The sequence below is a fragment of the Babylonia areolata genome, chromosome 28, assembly GCF_041734735.1.
Source record: "Babylonia areolata isolate BAREFJ2019XMU chromosome 28, ASM4173473v1, whole genome shotgun sequence".
Classification (NCBI taxonomy): domain Eukaryota; kingdom Metazoa; phylum Mollusca; class Gastropoda; order Neogastropoda; family Buccinidae; genus Babylonia; species Babylonia areolata.
Window position 1 is genome coordinate 2,518,936 of NC_134903.1, and position 21,383 is coordinate 2,540,318.

A 21,383-nucleotide genomic window follows, 5' to 3' on the forward strand; every position below is an offset into this window, starting at 1 on the left:
TATCGATATTAATGTCACTGCGAGTGCAGACGTTCAAAACAAGTAGCTATGTACTGAAGTCCCTGAGTAGAGTTCAAGCCAACAACCTGTCAAGTGCCGGGGTCACAAGCTCACGGAGTTTAGGTGCACAAGTACCCATATCTAACCCCCACATGTGCGCAAACATCTCTGGGGTCCATATGGACCCATATCAGGTCAAACAAATAGGTACTGCGTTGTGAGTGCGTCATTTCCACAGCACAGTCCCAGCGAAAGGACGGTTGCAGACAGAGGCACGGCGCTGCACCATTTCCAGTCCTGTGAGACCGCTTTTCTGCCAGGCATTATCAACTGCACGCACACTGGGCGACCTTCGGTGTTACTGAGATCAGCTGGCAAGCCTGCAAGCAGACAGGTGGCACGTTTGAAGAAAGTTATTATCAGGTAAAATAATTGTTGTGATTAATGTTGTTGTTGTTGTTGTTTCGTTTTATTATTATTATTTTTTATATTTTATCTTATTTTATTTTATTTTTAGAGCAGACGCTTTATCGAGCCAACAACCTACAGCGAATAACGTAAGCTTTTTTGTTTGTTGTTTCCTTCCGTTGATATTCGTGAACTAGAATGGCCGTGGCTCGACCCACTCCCTCCCCCCCATATATATTATATATATATATATTAGCCAACTCGTCTACACTTTTTTTTTTAATGCTGCGGTTTTTTGTTGTTGTTGTTGTTGTTTTAATGCTGCGCTCTCCCCGTTTTTCCGTTGCGATATAATCAAAATTGGTTCGGCGACGTACAGATCCAGATCCAGATTGTAGCGAGAACGCTTGAAACCTGCAGTTGGCAACGAAGCCTCCCAGAGCATTAGGCATCACACTCCATATTTGGAAAGTCACGTGCTCTCAGTGTCGCCATGGCGATAAAACCTGTTGATGAAAATTGTTGAAACTGAAGAGGAAATTGTGGTTGACGGTAGCCATGTAAATACCCCCTACTTTATTTTTAATTTTTATTTTATTCCCGTTTGACAGCGGACAACAGGTTGGACATGTTTTTGTTGTTGTTTTAGACGATGTTTCTTTTCTTCTTTTTTTTCCCCCATACACATCATCACGTTTCCTCATTTTCATTCATCACACACTTTATCCGGTTTATTTATTCATTAGTTATTATTTAGTCACTTTTCCATACATCCTATTCATTGCAAAATCAATCATTTGATCAACTATTCATTCACTCAGACACAAGTTATTCATTGTTGCATCAGTCAAGTAATCAGCCTCTTCTGTTAACTTTCTCAAACAATTTGAGATAAATCTGTGTTGTTTAGTATGTCATTTTGTCTGTCTGTTCAATCTTGCAGTCAGTTAAACTGGACATATCTGATTATAATTCATACTTATTCATTTATATATATATATTCACTCATTTATTTCATTCACTTTATGAATGTCATCAACATTTTATGTATAAACATAACACTGAATCTAGTAATTTTGTTTTATTGTTTACTGCTAAGTCATTGTTGACCTGTTATCATTTTACCGTTCTTTTGTTTGTTTACCATTCATTTTCACTGACCCTTTCCTCCAGTTAAGATATTTCTGTATTTTATTTTATCTATTTTTGTAGGTATAACTGTCCAACTGGCTGTCTGTCCTCGGATGATTTGTTTCCTGATATGTGTATTTACTTGTTAAATTACTGATATGTGTGTTTACTTGTTAAATTACTGATATGTGTGTTTACTTGTTAACTTACTGCTATGTGTGTTTACTTGTTAAATTACTGATTGTGTGTTTACTTGTTAAATTACTTGTACTTTATTATTCATTCCATACGGTAAAATTAATTTTAACCATTTATGCTCTGATCATTTATTAATCATTTTATTTATTTGACACAGTGTGTGTGTGCGTACGTGCGTGCATTTGTGTGTGTGTGTGTGTGTGTGTGTGTGTGTGTGTGTGTGTTGATGTTTACTATCAGATACAGTAAGTGTATATACCACAAGAAACTGTCATGATTTTTTTCAGTTATAGACTGGAACTAAACTGGTTGTTGCATCTTTCATTTCCATTAGTGTGGATGTATGATAGTCCTGTACATGTTGCTGTGAGTGTTCTTTTTCTCTTCATATCAGTCACACAGCTTCACACCAATGTACTGTGCCTATTGTAGCTGCAGATACAATTCGGTTCCAACATTTCCAGTTCGAAATTGTCTCTGAAAAAAGAAAGAAAAAAAATTACAAGTGACTGTGTTGTTGACATGTTGTGACTGTGGTGTTGACACACTGACTGTGGTGTTGACACATTGACTGTGGTGTTGACACAGTGTAACTGTGGTGTTGACACACTGACTGTTGTGTCAACACAGTGTGACTGTGGTGACGATACATTGTGACTGTTGTGTTGACACAGTGTGACTGTGGTGTTGACACACTGACTGTGGTGTTGACACAGTGTGACTGTGGTGACGATACATTGTGACTATGGTGTTGACACAGTGTGACTGTGGTGTTGACACACTGACTGTGGCGTTGACACAGTGTGACTGGTTTTTACACACTGACTGTGGTGTTGACACAGTGTGACTTTGGTGTTGACACTGACTGTGGTGTTGACACAGTGTGACTGTGGTGTTGACACTGTGACTGTGGTGACGATACATTGTGCCTGTGGTGTTGACACACTGACTGTGGTGTTGACATACTGACTGTGGTGTTGACACAGTGTGACTGTGGTGACGATACATTGTGACTGTGGTGTTGACACAGTGTGACTGTGGTGTTGACACATTGACTGTGGTGTTGACTCATTGTGACTGTGGTTTTGACACACTGACTGTGGTGTTCACACACCGACTGTGACTATGGTGACGATACATTGTGACTGTGGTGTTGACACAGTGTGACTGTGGTGTTGACACAGTGTGACTGTGGTGTTGACACACTGACTGTGGTGTTGACTCATTGTGACTGTGGTTTTGACACACTGACTGTGGTGTTCACACACCGACTGTGACTATGGTGACGATACGTTGTGACTGTGGTGTTGACACACTGTGACTGCAGTGTTGACACACTTACTGTGGTGTTGACTCATTGTGACTGGTGTTCACACACTGATGGTGGTGTTGACACACTGTGATAGTGGTGTTGACACACTGTGACTGGTGTTGACACTGTGGTGTTGACACACTGTGACTGGTGTTGACACTGTGGCTGTGGTGTTGACACACTGACTGTACTGTTGACACGCTGTGACTGTGGTGTTGACACATTGACTGTACTGTTAACACACTGTGGCTGTGGTGTTGATACATTGTGACTGTGGTGTTGTCACGTTGTGACTATGGTGTTGACACTGATTGTTGACACACTGACTGGTGTTGACACTGACTGTGGTGTTGACTCACTGTAATTGTGGTGTTGACACACTCACTTTGGTGTCAACACAGTGTGACTGTGGTGTCGACACATTGTGACTGTAGTGTTGACACACTGTGACTATAGTGTTGACACACTGTGACTGGTGTTGACAACTGACTGTGGTGTTGACACACCATGATTGTAGTGTTGACACACTGACTGGTGTTGATACACTGCCTGTAGTGTTGACACTGTGACTGTGGTGTTGACACACTGCCTGTAGTGTTGACACACTGACTAGTGTTGACACACTGTGACTGTAGTGTTGACACACTGACTAGTGTTGACACACTGACTGTAGTGTTGACACACTGACTGGTGTTAACACACTGACTGCAGTGTTGACACACTGACTGTGGTGTTGACACACTGACTGTAGTGTTGACACACTGACTGGTGTTGACACACTGTGACTGTAGTGCTGACACACTGTAGTGTTGACACTGACTGTGGTGTTGACACTGTGACTGTGGTGACGATACATTGTGCCTGTGGTGTTGACACACTGACTGTGGTGTTGACATACTGACTGTGGTGTTGACACAGTGTGACTGTGGTGACGATACATTGTGACTGTGGTGTTGACACAGTGTGACTGTGGTGTTGACACATTGACTGTGGTGTTGACTCATTGTGACTGTGGTTTTGACACACTGACTGTGGTGTTCACACACCGACTGTGACTATGGTGACGATACATTGTGACTGTGGTGTTGACACAGTGTGACTGTGGTGTTGACACAGTGTGACTGTGGTGTTGACACACTGACTGTGGTGTTGACTCATTGTGACTGTGGTTTTGACACACTGACTGTGGTGTTCACACACCGACTGTGACTATGGTGACGATACGTTGTGACTGTGGTGTTGACACACTGTGACTGCAGTGTTGACACACTTACTGTGGTGTTGACTCATTGTGACTGGTGTTCACACACTGATGGTGGTGTTGACACACTGTGATAGTGGTGTTGACACACTGTGACTGGTGTTGACACTGTGGTGTTGACACACTGTGACTGGTGTTGACACTGTGGCTGTGGTGTTGACACACTGACTGTACTGTTGACACGCTGTGACTGTGGTGTTGACACATTGACTGTACTGTTAACACACTGTGGCTGTGGTGTTGATACATTGTGACTGTGGTGTTGTCACGTTGTGACTATGGTGTTGACACTGATTGTTGACACACTGACTGGTGTTGACACTGACTGTGGTGTTGACTCACTGTAATTGTGGTGTTGACACACTCACTTTGGTGTCAACACAGTGTGACTGTGGTGTCGACACATTGTGACTGTAGTGTTGACACACTGTGACTATAGTGTTGACACACTGTGACTGGTGTTGACAACTGACTGTGGTGTTGACACACCATGATTGTAGTGTTGACACACTGACTGGTGTTGATACACTGCCTGTAGTGTTGACACTGTGACTGTGGTGTTGACACACTGCCTGTAGTGTTGACACACTGACTAGTGTTGACACACTGTGACTGTAGTGTTGACACACTGACTAGTGTTGACACACTGACTGTAGTGTTGACACACTGACTGGTGTTAACACACTGACTGCAGTGTTGACACACTGACTGTGGTGTTGACACACTGACTGTAGTGTTGACACACTGACTGGTGTTGACACACTGTGACTGTAGTGCTGACACACTGTAGTGTTGACACAGAGTGTAGTGTTGACACTGTGACTGTAGTGTTGACAACTGATTGTAGTGTTGACACACTGTGACTGTAGTGTTGACAACTGACTGTATGTTTTGACACACTAACTAGTGTTGACAACTGATTGTAGTGTTGACACACTGTGACTGTAGTGTTGACAACTGACTAGTGTTGACACACTGACTGTAGTGTTGACACACTGTGACTGTAGTGTTGACAACTGACTAGTGTTGACACACTGACTGTAGTGTTGACACACTGTGACTGTAGTGTTGACACATAGTGTTGACACACTGACTGAAGTGTTGACACACTGTGACTGTAGTGTTGACACATAGTGTTGACACACTGACTGAAGTGTTGTCACACTGTGACTGTGGTGTTAACACACTGACTGCAGTGTTGACACTGTGACTGTAGTGTTGACACTGACTGTAGTGTTGACAACTGACTAGTGTTGACACACTGACTGTAGTGTTGTCAACTGACTATTGTTGACACACTGTGACTGTAGTGTTCAGAACCGACTAGTGTTGACACACTGACTGTAGTGTTGACACTGTGTTGTTAACATGCTATGACTGGTGTTGACACTCTTGACTGTGGTGTCAACTCACTGACTGTGGTGTTGACACTCTGACTGTGCTGTTGACACACTGGTTTCAGGACTGACTGTGCTCTTGACACTGTGCTGTTGACACACTGAGTGTAGTCCTGACACACTGTAGTGTCAAGACACTGTTGTGTTGACTCGTTATGACTGTGCTGTTGACACAGACTGTGCTGTTGAGACCCACTGTGTCTTGCAGTGTTTGCAGTATTTCTCACCCAGCAGTGTCGCCGTGGTTGTGAACACCACCACGCCCCATGGACGTCGTCAGGGACCTCAGCGCCAGAGCCCCTGGCACTCCCCTCACCCAGGCCCTCCTGGTGGGAGCTCTGGTGGGAGTCCTGTCGTACTACCTGATGAGGAAACGCTACCGCCTGCCCCCCGGACCCCTGGCCTTGCCCTTGCTGGGCAACCTGGTGCAGATGAGGGACAAGAGCCAGCAGTTCTACGTCATCCTGGACCACTGGGCGAGAGAGAGGTACGGACCGGTCCTGACCATCTACCTGGGCCCTGTCCGGTGTGTCATGCTGAACGACTTCAACTCCATCAATGAGGCACTTGTGCAGAAAGGTGTGTGTGTGTGTGTAGGGGTTGGGAGGGTGGGGGTGGGGGGTGGTTGTCTGTCTACCAGTGGTGTTGATGATGATGATGATGATGGTGATGATGATGATGATGGTGAGGTCGGGTTCTGACGATCTACCTGGGCCCTGTCCGGTGTGTCATGCTGAACGACTTCAGCTCCATCAATGAGGCGCTTGTACAGAAAGGTGTGTCGTAGTTGTTGTTTTCAGTTTAACGTCTTTCCACTTGTAGTGATATTAGACAAAAGGACAAAAAAAAAAACAAAAACAAAAACAAAAGAAAAATAAATACAAAACAAAAACAAAAACGCAGGGGGTAGGGATTGTAGGAGAGTGGGGTGGATGGGGGGGGGGGGGGGGGGGGAAGAAGTCTGTCTATGTGTGGAGGGCGGATAGGGAGAGAGAACGCTGGGGAAAAAATGGAAACGTTATAAACCTAACATCAAACAACTATAACAACTGCAGTGACACCTCTTTGAGAATTTGAAAATATTTTTAGGGGGAAAACACTCTGTTCTGTCCGTGTGTATGTTCCGTACCTCTGTGTTTCATACTTCATTTTTCATGCAGGGAAATAACTAGTTTCTCCTGGTTTTGATTTGATTTGGTTTGATATTGATACTTATATAGCGCCTATCCTCTGTCGGAGTCCAAGTTCCAAGCGGTTTACAAACTTGGAGTCATTTTGACAACAGTTTTCACTGTTGAAACCTTGTTTTCCCTCCCTGTTTCTGTGTGTGTGTGTGTGTGTGTGTGTGTGTGTGTGTGTGTGTGTGTGTGTACAGATAAATATGTATATGTAGAGAGAGAGAGAGAGAGAGAGAGAGAGAGAGAGACGAGAGTGTAATTATGTAATACACGTAGTCTCTGAATCTGTTTTATATTATTGTGCGTTAAATCAATATTTTTCTTCTCTCTTTTGTGAGTTATTGCGCGCGCATATGTGGGTGTGTGTTTGATGTTTATTGTAAAGCACTTTGAGCTCTCTTTAAGGGAGGAAAACGCTCAACAAATGTCCATTATTATTATTATGAGAGAGAACTAAAATACACATCACTCCATCACGTATTCCAAATTTTTGGAACAGTCTCGTTCCTTGCTCAAGTGATGTTTTGTTTGCACATATAATTGAAATATTATATAGTTCTTTTCGTTCCGTTTTCGTGCCGCAGTGGAGGACTACGCAGGCCGGATGTCCTATCACACACAGATATAGATGTAGATATAGATATATATTAGTTTTCGTGCCGCAGGGGAGGACTACACACAGATGTAGATGTAGATATGGATATATATTAGTTCTGTTTTCATGCTGCAGGGAAGGACTACGCAGGCCGGATGTCCTTTCACACACAGATGTAGATGTAGATATAGATATATATTAGTTTTCGTGCCGCAGTGGAGGACTACGCAGGCCGGATGTCCTATCACACACAGATATAGATGTAGATATAGATATATATTAGTTTTCGTGCCGCAGGGGAGGACTACACACAGATGTAGATGTAGATATGGATATATATTAGTTCTGTTTTCATGCTGCAGGGAAGGACTACGCAGGCCGGATGTCCTTTCACACACAGATGTAGATGTAGATATAGATATATATTAGTTTTCGTGCCGCAGGGGAGGACTACACACAGATGTAGATGTAGATATAGATATATATTAGTTTTCGTGCCGCAGGGGAGGACTACACACAGATGTAGATGTAGATATAGATATATATTAGTTCTGTTTTCATGCTGCAGGGGAGGACTGCGCATGCTGGATGCCCTTTCAGACACAGATATAGATGTAGATATAGATGTAGATATAGATATATATTAATTCTGTTTTCGTGCTGCAGGGGAGGACTGCGCATGCTGGATGCCCTTTCAGACACAGATATAGATGTAGATGTAGATATAGATATATATTAGTTCTGTTTTCGTGCCGCAGGGGAGGACTACGCATGCTGGATGCCCTTTCAGACACAGATATAGATGTAGATATAGATGTAGATATAGATATATATTAGTTCTGTTTTCGTGCCGCAGGGGAGGACTACGCATGCTGGATGTCCTTTCAGACACAGATATAGATGTAGATATAGATGTAGATATAGATATATATTAGTTCTGTTTTCGTGCCACAGGGGAGGACTACGCATGCTGGATGCCCTTTCAGACACAGATATAGATGTAGATGTAGATATAGATATATATTAGTTCTGTTTTCGTGCCGCAGGGGAGGACTACGCATGCTGGATGTCCTTTCAGACACAGATATAGATGTAGATATAGATGTAGATATAGATGTAGATATAGATATATATTAGTTCTGTTTTCGTGCCGCAGGGGAGGACTACGCATGCTGGATGTCCTTTCAGACACTGATATAGATGTAGATATAGATATATATTAGTTCTGTTTTCGTGCCGCAGGGGAGGACTACGCAGGGCGGCCGTTCCTTCACTCCCTGGATCTCCTGACGGAGGGCAGCAAGGACATTGCCTTCACGGACTACTCCCCGGCCTGGAAGCTGCACCGCAGGATTGCTGTGAAGGCCATCAGACACTACCTGACGGGTCCCCACCTTGACACGGCCATCCACAAGGTCATGGCCAAGGTCACGGAGAAAATGGCGGCCGAGCCCGGCCCTTTTGACCCCTTCCCGTTTATCTCTTCCCTGATGTTCCACATCCTTGACTTCACGTGCTTCGGGGAGGAGAAGCCCTACGACGATCCTTCAATCCAGCGACTCATCAACATGTTTGACGAGATAAACAGCACTGTAGGGAACGGGTTCTTCGAAGATGTCATCCCACTGTTGAAGTACTGGCCCACAAAAACCTTCCGACGCGCCACCTCCATGTTCGTCATGGTCTTAGAGTACTACGAGAGCAAGATCCAGGAACACCGACAGAGCTTTTCGCCGGACAAGGTTCGCGACATGACGGACAGCATCCTGCTGGCTCAGATGGAGGCGGCACGGGAAGAGAGGGCGGAGGTCATGGCCATGTTCACGGACGTGCACGTGCGGCAGACGATCTCTAACCTGTTCGGAGCGGGCTCGGACACGTCTCGCTACACCCTGACCTGGGCCTTGCTGTATGTGGCTGGACATCCTGAGGTAAAACTGACTGACCCCTGGCCAGGACCTGCATGTGTGCTTTACTTTATGTGACGGAGTGCGCGTGCACCACACTGACACACGCGCATGCACAATCAAATGCCCTGCCCTTCCACTTGCGCGTATGCACGTGTACACACACACACACATACATACACACACACACACACACACACACACACACACTTACACACACACACACACAGGCACACACACACACACACTCTCTCTCGCTGTGTCTCTGTCTGTCTCTACTTGTCACACGTCACAAACCATTTCACAGAAATGAAATACTTGGCAATATGTCTGTATGGAATTCTTCAGTAAACATGCTATTGAGGTTCTATTTCTGACACCAAAAAAAAGAGAGCATATTCTTACAGGATATATTGACTTGTTATACTAAATGTTTGTTAATTATAATTTTTCTTTGATGAACATGTGCTTCATTTTACATTTTAGCTCATCTTGCCACAGAGGGAGTCAGAGTGGCAGAACCAGTTAGATGCTGGACTTGTGATCCAGTGTTGTGGTTCAGCAGTGACCAGGGTTCGAGGCTCCGTGTGGACATGGTGTTGCGTCCTTGGAGGAAGATACTTTACTCTGATTTTATTCGCTCCACACAGGTATAAATGGATACCTGACTTTGGACAGGGAAGGTTCAAAGGGCACAAGGAGAGGACTGGGCCTTGCCTTCCTGTGCTGAGCCCTAGACACAGTGTGTGTGAGTTCACTGCCTTCCTGTGCTGAGCCCTAGACACAGTGGGTGTGAGTTCACTGCCTTCCTGTGCTGAGCCCTAGACACAGTGGGTGTGAGTTCACTGCCTTCCTGTGCTGAGCCCTAGACACAGTGGGTGTGAGTTCACTGCCTTCCTGTGTTGAGCCCTAGACACAGTGTGTGTGAGTTCACTGCCTTCCTGTGTTGAGCCCTAGACACAGTGGGTGTGAGTTCACTGCCTTCCTGTGTTGAGCCCTAGACACAGTGGTTGTGAGTTCACTGCCTTCCTGTGCTGAGCCCTAGACACAGTGGGTGTGAGTTCACTGCCTTCCTGTGCTGAGCCCTAGACACAGTGTGTGTGAGTTCACTGCCTTCCTGTGCTGAGCCCTAGACACAGTGGTTGTGAGTTCACTGCCTTCCTGTGCTGAGCCCTAGACACAGTGGGTGTGAGTTCACTGCCTTCCTGTGCTGAGCCCTAGACACAGTGGGTGTGAGTTCACTGCCTTCCTGTGCTGAGCCCTAGACACAGTGGTTGTGAGTTCACTGCCTTCCTGTGCTGAGCCCTAGACACAGTGTGTGTGAGTTCACTGCCTTCCTGTGCTGTGCCCTAGACACAGTGTGTGTGAGTTCACTGCCTTTCTGTGCTGAGCCCTAGACACAGTGGGTGTGAGTTCACTGACTGCCTTGGTGGCCGCGAACGGCTGGTTTGGACTTAGCCACACTGCGTCTTCCCCCAACGGCAGTTCCTTATGCGTTGATGGGCTGACAACTCAATGATCACTCAAAATGTTCAAGTAGACTTTGGCATGTGTGACCGTTGTTCCCTGGATAACAGGCAGTCATGCTCCATTGTTTTTTCGGGTTTGTGTGTGTGTGTGTGTGTGTGTGTGTTTCATTAATTTCTTTCTTTTATAATCTATCAGGGGTGTGCATGTTCAGGTATGTTCTTGTTTCTTTTACCCAACCCACCGAGCGCTGGTGCCTGTTTCTATAACCTGACAAACGTTGACATGATATTGTGGGATCTTTAATGTGCACTTTTGATCCAATGGACTTGTATGCACATGAAAAAAAAAAAAAAATGGGGATGAGGCACCAAGCCAGGTCTGCATCATCTGTTCGACCTGGGAGATCTGAGGAGAGAGGTACCTCCACCCTTGATTAATTGACACAGCAAGTGCTGCCACTGACCGAGATTCAAACCCAGGACCGACGACCGACTGTTAGATTGGAAATAAAAAGTTCAGCACCTTAACTTGACCAGTTGAGCCGTTATGCGCCTGTCAGCAACAGCACTTTGAGTGATGGGAACCCCCGAAAACAGAGTATGGCTGCCTGCATGGCGGGGTTAAAAACGGTCATACACGTAATACCTCACTCGTGTACATATGAGTGGGAGTTGCAGCCCACGAATTAAGATGAACAAAAGTGGTGTGATATAGGTACAGAGGTGGTGTGATGACACAGGTACACAGGTGGTGTGATGATACAGGTGGTGTGATGATACAGGTACACAGGTGGTGTGATGATACAGGTGGTGTGATGATACAGGTACAGAGGTGGTGTGATGATACAGGTGGTGTGATGATACAGGTGGTGTGGTGATACAGGTGGTGTGATGATACAGGTACAGAGGTGGTGTGATGATACAGGTACAGAGGTGGTGTGATGATACAGGTGGTGTGATGATACAGGTGGTGTGATGATACAGGTACAGAGGTGGTGTGATGATACAGGTATACAGGTGGTGTGATGATACAGGTGGTGTGATGATACAGGTACAGAGGTGGTGTGGTGATACAGGTGGTGTGATGATACAGGTGGTGTGATGATACAGGTACAGAGGTGGTGTGATGATACAGGTGGTGTGATGATACAGGTGGTGTGATGATACAGGTACAGAGGTGGTGTGATGATACAGGTGGTGTGATGATACAGGTGGTATGATGATACAGGTACAGAGGTGGTGTGATGATACAGGTGGTGTGATGATACAGGTACAGAGGTGGTGTGATGATACAGGTACAGAGGTGGTGTGATGATACAGGTGGTGTGATGATACAGGTACAGAGGTGGTGTGATGATACAGGTGGTGTGATGACACAGGTGGTATGATGATACAGGTACAGAGGTGGTGTGATGATACAGGTGGTGTGATGATACAGGTACAGAGGTGGTGTGATGATACAGGTGGTATGATGATACAGGTACAGAGGTGGTGTGATGATACAGGTGGTATGATGATACAGGTGGTGTGATGATACAGGTGGTATGATGATACAGGTACAGAGGTGGTGTGATGATACAGGTGGTGTGATGATACAGGTGGTGTGATGATACAGGTACAGAGGTGGTGTGATGATACAGGCGGTGTGATGATACAGGTACATAGGTGGTGTGATGATACAGGTACAGAGGTGGTGTGGTGATACAGGTGGTGTGATGATACAGGTACAGAGGTGGTGTGATGATACAGGTGGTGTGATGATACAGGTACAGAGGTGGTGTGATGATACAGGTACAGAGGTGGTGTGGTGATACAGGTATAGAGGTGGTGTGGTGATACAGGTGGTGTGATGATACAGGTACAGAGGTGGTGTGATGATACAGGTGGTGTGGTGATACAGGTACAGAGGTGGTGTGATGATACAGGTGGTGTGATGATATAGGTACAGAGGTGGTGTGATGATACAGGTGGTGTGATGATACAGGTGGTGTGATGATACAGGTGGTGTGATGACACAGGTATGGAGGTGGTGTGGTGATACATGTGGTGTGGTGATGCAGGTACAGAGGTGGTGTGATGATACAGGTGGTGTGATGATACAGGTGGTGTGATGATACAGGTACAGAGGTGGTGTGATGATACAGGTGGTGTGGTGATACAGGTACACAGGTGGTGTGATGATACAGGTGGTGTGATGATACAGGTACAGAGGTGGTGTGATGATACAGGTGGTGTGATGATACAGGTGGTGTGATGACACAGGTATGGAGGTGGTGTGGTGATACAGGTGGTGTGGTGATACAGGTACAGAGGTGGTGTGATGATACAGGTGGTGTGATGATACAGGTGGTGTGATGATACAGGTACAGAGGTGGTGTGGTGATACAGGTGGTGTGATGATACAGGTACAGAGGTGGTGTGATGATACAGGTACAGAGGTGGTGTGATGATACAGGTGGTGTGATGATACAGGTGGTGTGATGACACAGGTATGGAGGTGGTGTGGTGATACAGGTGGTGTGGTGATGCAGGTACAGAGGTGGTGTGATGATACAGGTGGTGTGATGATACAGGTACAGAGGTGGTGTGATGATACAGGTGGTGTGGTGATACAGGTACACAGGTGGTGTGATGATACAGGTGGTGTGATGATACAGGTACAGAGGTGGTGTGATGATACAGGTGGTGTGATGATACAGGTGGTGTGATGACACAGGTATGGAGGTGGTGTGGTGATACAGGTGGTGTGGTGATACAGGTACAGAGGTGGTGTGATGATACAGGTACAGAGGTGGTGTGGTGATACAGGTGGTGTGATGATACAGGTGGTGTGGTGATACAGGTGGTGTGGTGATACAGGTACAGAGGTGGTGTGATGATACAGGTGGTGTGATGATACAGGTGGTGTGATGATACAGGTACAGAGGTGGTGTGGTGATACAGGTGGTGTGATGATACAGGTACAGAGGTGGTGTGATGATACAGGTGGTGTGATGATACAGGTGGTGTGATGATACAGGTACAGAGGTGGTGTGATGATACAGGTGGTGTGATGATACAGGTGGTGTGATGATACAGGTACGGAGGTGGTGTGATGATACAGGTGGTGTGATGATACAGGTACGGAGGTGGTGTGATGATACAGGTGGTGTGATGATACAGGTGGTGTGATGATACAGGTGGTGTGATGATACAGGTACAGAGGTGGTGTGATGATACAGGTGGTGTGATGATACAGGTACAGAGGTGGTGTGATGATACAGGTACAGAGGTGGTGTGATGATACAGGTGGTGTGATGATACAGGTACAGAGGTGGTGTGATGATACAGGTGGTGTGATGATACAGGTGGTGTGGTGATACAGGTACAGAGGTGGTGTGATGATACAGGTGGTGTGATGATACAGGTGGTGTGATGATACAGGTATGGAGGTGGTGTGATGATAGAGGTGGTATGATGATACAGGTTTGGAGGTGGTGTGATGATACAGGTAGTGTGATGATGCAGGTACAGAGGTGGTGTGATGATACAGGTGGTGTGATGATACAGGTATGGAGGTGGTGTGATGATACAGGTACAGAGGTGGTGTGATGATGCAGGTACAGAGGTGGTGTGATGATACAGGTGGTGTGATGATACAGGTACAGAGGTGGTGTGATGATACAGGTGGTGTGATGATACAGGTGGTGTGATGATACAGGTACAGAGGTGGTGTGATGATACAGGTGGTGTGATGATACAGGTGGTGTGATGATACAGGTACAGAGGTGGTGTGATGATACAGGTGGTATGATGATACAGGTACAGAGGTGGTGTGATGATACAGGTGGTGTGATGATACAGGTACAGAGGTGGTGTGATGATACAGGTGGTGTGATGATACAGGTACAGAGGTGGTGTGATGATACAGGTACAGAGGTGGTGTGATGATACAGGTGGTGTGATGATACAGGTACAGAGGTGGTGTGATGATACAGGTACAGAGGTGGTGTGGTGATACAGGTACAGAGGTGGTGTGGTGATACAGGTGGTGTGATGATACAGGTACAGAGGTGGTGTGATGATACAGGTGGTGTGATGATACAGGTACAGAGGTGGTGTGATGATACAGGTACAGAGGTGGTGTGGTGATACAGGTGGTGTGATGATACAGGTACAGAGGTGGTGTGATGATACAGGTGGTGTGGTGATACAGGTACACAGGTGGTGTGATGATACAGGTGGTGTGATGATACAGGTACAGAGGTGGTGTGATGATACAGGTGGTGTGATGATACAGGTGGTGTGATGATACAGGTGGTGTGATGACACAGGTATGGAGGTGGTGTGGTGATACAGGTGGTGTGGTGATGCAGGTACAGAGGTGGTGTGATGATACAGGTGGTGTGATGATACAGGTGGTGTGATGATACAGGTGGTGTGATGATACAGGTACAGAGGTGGTGTGATGATACAGGTGGTGTGGTGATACAGGTACACAGGTGGTGTGATGATACAGGTGGTGTGATGATACAGGTACGGAGGTGGTGTGATGATACAGGTGGTGTGATGATACAGGTGGTGTGATGACACAGGTATGGAGGTGGTGTGGTGATACAGGTGGTGTGGTGATACAGGTACAGAGGTGGTGTGATGATACAGGTGGTGTGATGATACAGGTGGTGTGATGATACAGGTACAGAGGTGGTGTGATGATACAGGTGGTGTGATGATACAGGTACAGAGGTGGTGTGATGATACAGGTACAGAGGTGGTGTGATGATACAGGTGGTGTGATGATACAGGTGGTGTGATGACACAGGTATGGAGGTGGTGTGGTGATACAGGTGGTGTGGTGATGCAGGTACAGAGGTGGTGTGATGATACAGGTGGTGTGATGATACAGGTACAGAGGTGGTGTGATGATACAGGTGGTGTGGTGATACAGGTACACAGGTGGTGTGATGATACAGGTGGTGTGATGATACAGGTACAGAGGTGGTGTGATGATACAGGTGGTGTGATGATACAGGTGGTGTGATGACACAGGTATGGAGGTGGTGTGGTGATACAGGTGGTGTGGTGATACAGGTACAGAGGTGGTGTGATGATACAGGTGGTGTGATGATACAGGTGGTGTGATGATACAGGTACAGAGGTGGTGTGATGATACAGGTGGTGTGATGATACAGGTACAGAGGTGGTGTGGTGATACAGGTGGTGTGATGATACAGGTACAGAGGTGGTGTGATGATACAGGTGGTGTGATGATACAGGTACAGAGGTGGTGTGATGACACAGGTGGTGTGATGATACAGGTGGTGTGATGATACAGGTACGGAGGTGGTGTGATGATACAGGTGGTGTGATGATACAGGTACGGAGGTGGTGTGATGATACAGGTGGTGTGATGATACAGGTGGTGTGATGATACAGGTGGTGTGATGATACAGGTACAGAGGTGGTGTGATGATACAGGTGGTGTGATGATACAGGTACAGAGGTGGTGTGATGATACAGGTACAGAGGTGGTGTGATGATACAGGTACAGAGGTGGTGTGATGATACAGGTGGTGTGATGATACAGGTACAGAGGTGGTGTGATGATACAGGTGGTGTGATGATACAGGTGGTGTGGTGATACAGGTACAGAGGTGGTGTGATGATACAGGTGGTGTGATGATACAGGTGGTGTGATGATACAGGTATGGAGGTGGTGTGATGATAGAGGTGGTATGATGATACAGGTTTGGAGGTGGTGTGATGATACAGGTACAGAGGTGGTGTGATGATGCAGGTACAGAGGTGGTGTGATGATACAGGTGGTGTGATGATACAGGTACAGAGGTGGTGTGATGATACAGGTACAGAGGTGGTGTGATGATAGAGGTGGTGTGATGATACAGGTACAGAGGTGGTGTGATGATACAGGTGGTGTGATGATACAGGTATGGAGGTGGTGTGATGATAGAGGTGGTATGATGACACAGGTTTGGAGGTGGTGTGATGATACAGGTAGTGTGATGATGCAGGTACGGAGGTGGTGTGATGATACAGGTGGTGTGATGATACAGGTACGGAGGTGGTGTGGTGATACAGGTACAGAGGTGGTGTGATGATACAGGTGGTGTGATGATACAGGTACAGAGGTGGTGTGATGATACAGGTACGGAGGTGGTGTGATGATACAGGTGGTGTGATGATACAGGTACAGAGGTGGTGTGATGATACAGGTACGGAGGTGGTGTGATGATACAGGTGGTGTGATGATACAGGTACAGAGGTGGTGTGATGATACAGGTATGGAGGTGGTGTGATGATACAGGTGGTGTGATGATACAGGTGGTGTGATGATACAGGTACAGAGGCGGGCCCAGGAGGAGATTGACGGCGCGGTGGGCACGTGCATGCCGAGCGTGGAGCACCGCCCCCACCTCCACTACACCCAGGCTGTCCTTCAGGAGACAATGCGCATGGCTCCGGTGGTGCCCATGTCCCTGCCGCACAAATCCCTGTGTGACACCACCGTCGGCGGGTATGACGTGCCCAAGGTAACCGTGTACATCGTTGTTTTAACGATAGCATGATATTTTCATCTGTTCTCGTACTGTGCTTTATCGCACTGGGTGATTTGTGACTGTTGAACGATATTAATTAGCATTGACTTTGTATCTGTGCATTTTCATGTTCCATGTGTATGCATGATGAATGACTGTGAAAGTGTACAGTCATTATGTGCGTATGATTTGTGATCGTTGTATGAAGGGTCTTCACCAACTTAGCATTTTATGTCTTTTATGTGTTTACATTGAGTGACTGTGATTTTTGAGTATTGTTTGCAGAAAGTACACCACACATGAATTTCTGCAGAAACGGCTGTGTGTGTTGTGCTGTGTGTTATGTGTATGTACACACTTATGTGAGGGTGTCATGTAGTGGAATAATGATTTTATTTTTTTGCTTTCATGCTTTGAATCAGTTTCTTCTGATAGGTTTACAAAATAGAGTGTGCATAGACATTTTTATAGGATGCTTTCAGTCAGTTTTCTCTAGATTTGCAAAACAAAATTAACACATACTTCACTTTCAGTCTATTTTCTTCAGATTTGCAAAACATAATGAACATATTTTGCTTGCATGCTTTCAATAAGTTTTCTTTAGGTTTGCAAAACAGACCAAACAGAATGGACACACAGTTTACTTGCATGCTTTGAATCAGTTTTCTTCGTTTGCAGACAGAATGAACACAGTTTTCTTTGTTTGCAAACAGAATGGACACACAGTTGACTTGCATGCTTTGAATCAGTTTTCTTTGTTTGCAGACAGAATGAACACAGTTTTCTTCGTTTGCAAACAGAATGGACACACAGTTTACTTGCATGCTTTGAATCAGTTTTCTTTGTTTGCAAACAGAATGAACACACAGTTTACTTAATTAAATGCTTTCATTTAGTTTTCTCTGTTTGCAAAACAGAATGATGAACACATATTTGACTTGCATGCTTTGAATCAGTTTTCTTCAGTTTTCTAAACAGAATGAACATATTGTACTTGTACACTTTCAATCAGTTGTTTTGTATGTTTTAATGTTTGTGCCCGACCACAACTATTGTTGCCGTGACCCTTTCCTTTTTATATATTTTACTTTGACCCTGACCTTTGTTGCTGTGGCAGAACACGATGGTGATGGTGAACTTGTGGGCGGTGATGCATGACCCTGACCTTTGGGAGGAGCCGGACCAGTTCAGACCAGAGCGTTTCCTTGACGATGAAGGTGAACGAGTTTGCTGCCACAGGTTCTTTTTATGTGTGCTGAGTGTGCATGTGACATTGGTTTTGTCATTTCATTAGAATGATCAGCAACCAGACTAGCACTCAAGGTCTAGTGGAGGGAGAGAGGCGGGAGGGGGGAGTAGAAATCTGGGTCTGTGTTCGTGACTGGGACCTGTGGACACCAGGCTACTTCTGTTTTCTTTTTGTCGTTGTTGTTTTCTGTTTGTTTGTTTGTTGTTGTCTTCTTTTTTTGGGTGGGGGAGGGGGGTAACTTGTCTCCATCTGACGGGCGCAATAACCAAGTGGTTAAAGCGTAGGACTTTCAGTCTGAGGGTCGCGCATCACAGGTTCGATTCTTCCAGGTCAACATATGTGCAGACCTGCTTCTGCCTGAACCCCTTTCGTGTGTATACGCAAGCAGAAGATCAAATATGCACGTTAAACATCCCGTTATCCATGTCAGCGTTCGGTGGGTTATGGAAACAAGAATATACCCAGCATACATCCCCCCCCACCCCCCCGCGCCGGAAGATGGAGTGTGGCTGCCTACATGGGGGTGTAAAAACGGTCATGCACTTAAAAGCCCACTCATGTACATACGAGTGAACGTGGGAGTTGCAGCCCACGAACGAAGAAGAAGAAGAAGAAGAATTTGCTTTAGCGTGAATGTTTGTCTTGGATTGGCATTCATGGTTCTCAGTGCAGTCCCAATACAGTGTTAACATTCAGAGGATACAAACAATGCAGGCCCCGTGTTCAGCATGTGATAAAAACAAAAACTAAATACCTCAACAATTAAAGAGTTGTCCATGGCAAAAATATGTTGATGAATCCACTGTGAAACAAATACATTTGCAGACAGAAAAAAGGAAGAATAGTGGCACTGCACTGTGGCAATGATACAACGCATTGCAGTACAGCACAGTACAGTGCAGCACAGCGCATCACAGTACAGTGTAGCACAACACAGCACAGAAAAGCAGCACAGCACAGTACAGGGCAGCACAGCACAGCACAGCACACTACAGCACCCTACAGTAGCACATCACAGCACAGCACAATTCCATGCAAACCATGTTTTCTCCTTTCTGCAGGTAGATAGCCAAGGCTTGGGCAGTGTATGAGTTTTGTGCACAGCGTTAGGCATCTGTTTCTTTCTTTTTTTGTGGTGTTTTTTTTATTATTATTTTTCTATGTGTGTATTTTTTTCTTTCATATATGGTTGTTGTGTGTATGGATCAATCTGTACGATTTTATGTCCCCTTGGAACTGAAAGTGTGTGTATCTGTGTGCTTGTGCATGTGCGTGTGTCTTTGTCTATGCGTGCACGGGTATGTGTGTGTGTGTGTGTGTGTGTGTGACATCAGGCAAACTGAAGCCAACCCCCAAGACGTGGATGCCGTTTTCTGCGGGTCGCCGGGCGTGCCTTGGGGAGAGCGTGTCCAAACCGGAACTGCTGCTGCTGCTGGCCAACTTCCTGAAGAGGTTCACCATCTCCCTGCCCGAGGGTCAGCCCTTCGATCCGTCCGTTCTCATCGACTCCATGAATCTCCATGTGCCCAAGCCATACAAGATTGTGGTCACTCCACGCAGCTAAATTGTACGATTTAGTTTGCTGCGTGACTTAGAACCTGTCGGCATGAGGTTCCTTCATCAGGGGTGGATAGCAGGAGGTGATCTTGGCAGCACTAAGTTTGCTTCGAGTTAAGAATGTTCCTAAATATATGGAATTTACCATGGAGTTAGTAGGAACATTCTTAACGATAGGCAAACTTAGGGCTGCTGAGTTCGCAAGCCACCCCCTGGAGACGATGTCACGAGATGCTGCTTAAGACCCTGACCACCTGTCTTCTGGAGACAACCTCTGGAGACTGGTTTGAGACAGTGCTGCTTGTCGAAGAGTATGCACAGTCCTGTGTTACGCAAGTTAATTTGTCGGTCGTTCTGTTCAGGTGTGCATGCACACATGTACATGCACTCATATATTCATACACTATGCATGCCTGCACATACGCATAATGTATGTGCATGCATTCACTATCTCTCTCTCCCTCACCTACGCTTTCTTTCTCTCCTTTTTATGATTTCTATTCAACATTCAGTTAATGAAATTTACACATGGAACACCATAATATTACAGTAATAAACATACACTCTGAAAAAAACAACAACAATGTTAAAGACCTCTTTTTCACAGACATGTCAAAGTATTGAAGTGAACATTCACAACCAGATTTCATTGAATAACTGGTGTATGTTTCAGGTCCAAAGAACCATCAAATACTAATCGAGAGCAGTTCAAAAGATCCACAACCCCAAATTCGAAAAGTCACAAGAACAATGTTTGGCAAAAAAGGGACAGTTAAACATGTTTGGAAAAGGGTCGTTTGGGGACAGTTAAATGTTGTTGGGAAAAGGGTCATTTTAGTGCAGTTAAATTGTGCTGAGAAAAGGGTTGTTTCGGTGCAGTTGTATTTAGTTGAGAAAAGGGTTGCTTTAGTGTAGTTGAATTTTGTTGAGAAAAGGGTTGTTTTGGTGCAGTTGAATTTTGTTGAGAAAAGGGTTGTTTTGGGGCCATTTAATGTTGAGAAAAAGGGTCGTTTTGGGGGGTCATTTAATGTTGGGAAAAGGGTCGTTTTGGGGGCCATTTAATGCTGAGAAAAGTGTCGTTTGGGGGCCATTTAATGTTGAGAAAAAGGGTCGTTTTGGGGGTCATTTAATGTTGAGAAAAAGGGTCGTTTTGGGGTGGGTGGGTGGGGGTCATTTAATGTTGGG

At 45.6% G+C, this 21,383-nt stretch overlaps 1 protein-coding gene across 3 annotated transcripts; it reads left to right on the plus strand.

Moving 5' to 3' along the window:
* The first annotated feature begins 220 nt into the window (after positions 1 to 220).
* On the plus strand, positions 221 to 21,348 carry LOC143302056 (steroid 17-alpha-hydroxylase/17,20 lyase-like). 3 transcript variants are annotated; one of them, XM_076616552.1, is made up of 6 exons: positions 221 to 423; positions 5,939 to 6,286; positions 8,723 to 9,411; positions 17,195 to 17,386; positions 18,510 to 18,609; positions 19,976 to 21,348. In XM_076616552.1, the coding sequence occupies exons 2-6, from the start codon at positions 5,974 to 5,976 to the stop codon at positions 20,203 to 20,205; spliced, it is 1,524 nt and encodes a 507-aa protein (XP_076472667.1). In that variant the 5' UTR covers positions 221 to 423; positions 5,939 to 5,973; the 3' UTR covers positions 20,206 to 21,348. The 3 variants fall into 3 exon arrangements, with proteins under 3 accessions (XP_076472667.1, XP_076472666.1, XP_076472665.1); XM_076616551.1 differs by having other exon boundaries at positions 5,942 to 6,286; XM_076616550.1 differs by having other exon boundaries at positions 222 to 423; positions 5,916 to 6,286.
* The last annotated feature ends 35 nt before the right edge of the window (positions 21,349 to 21,383 follow it).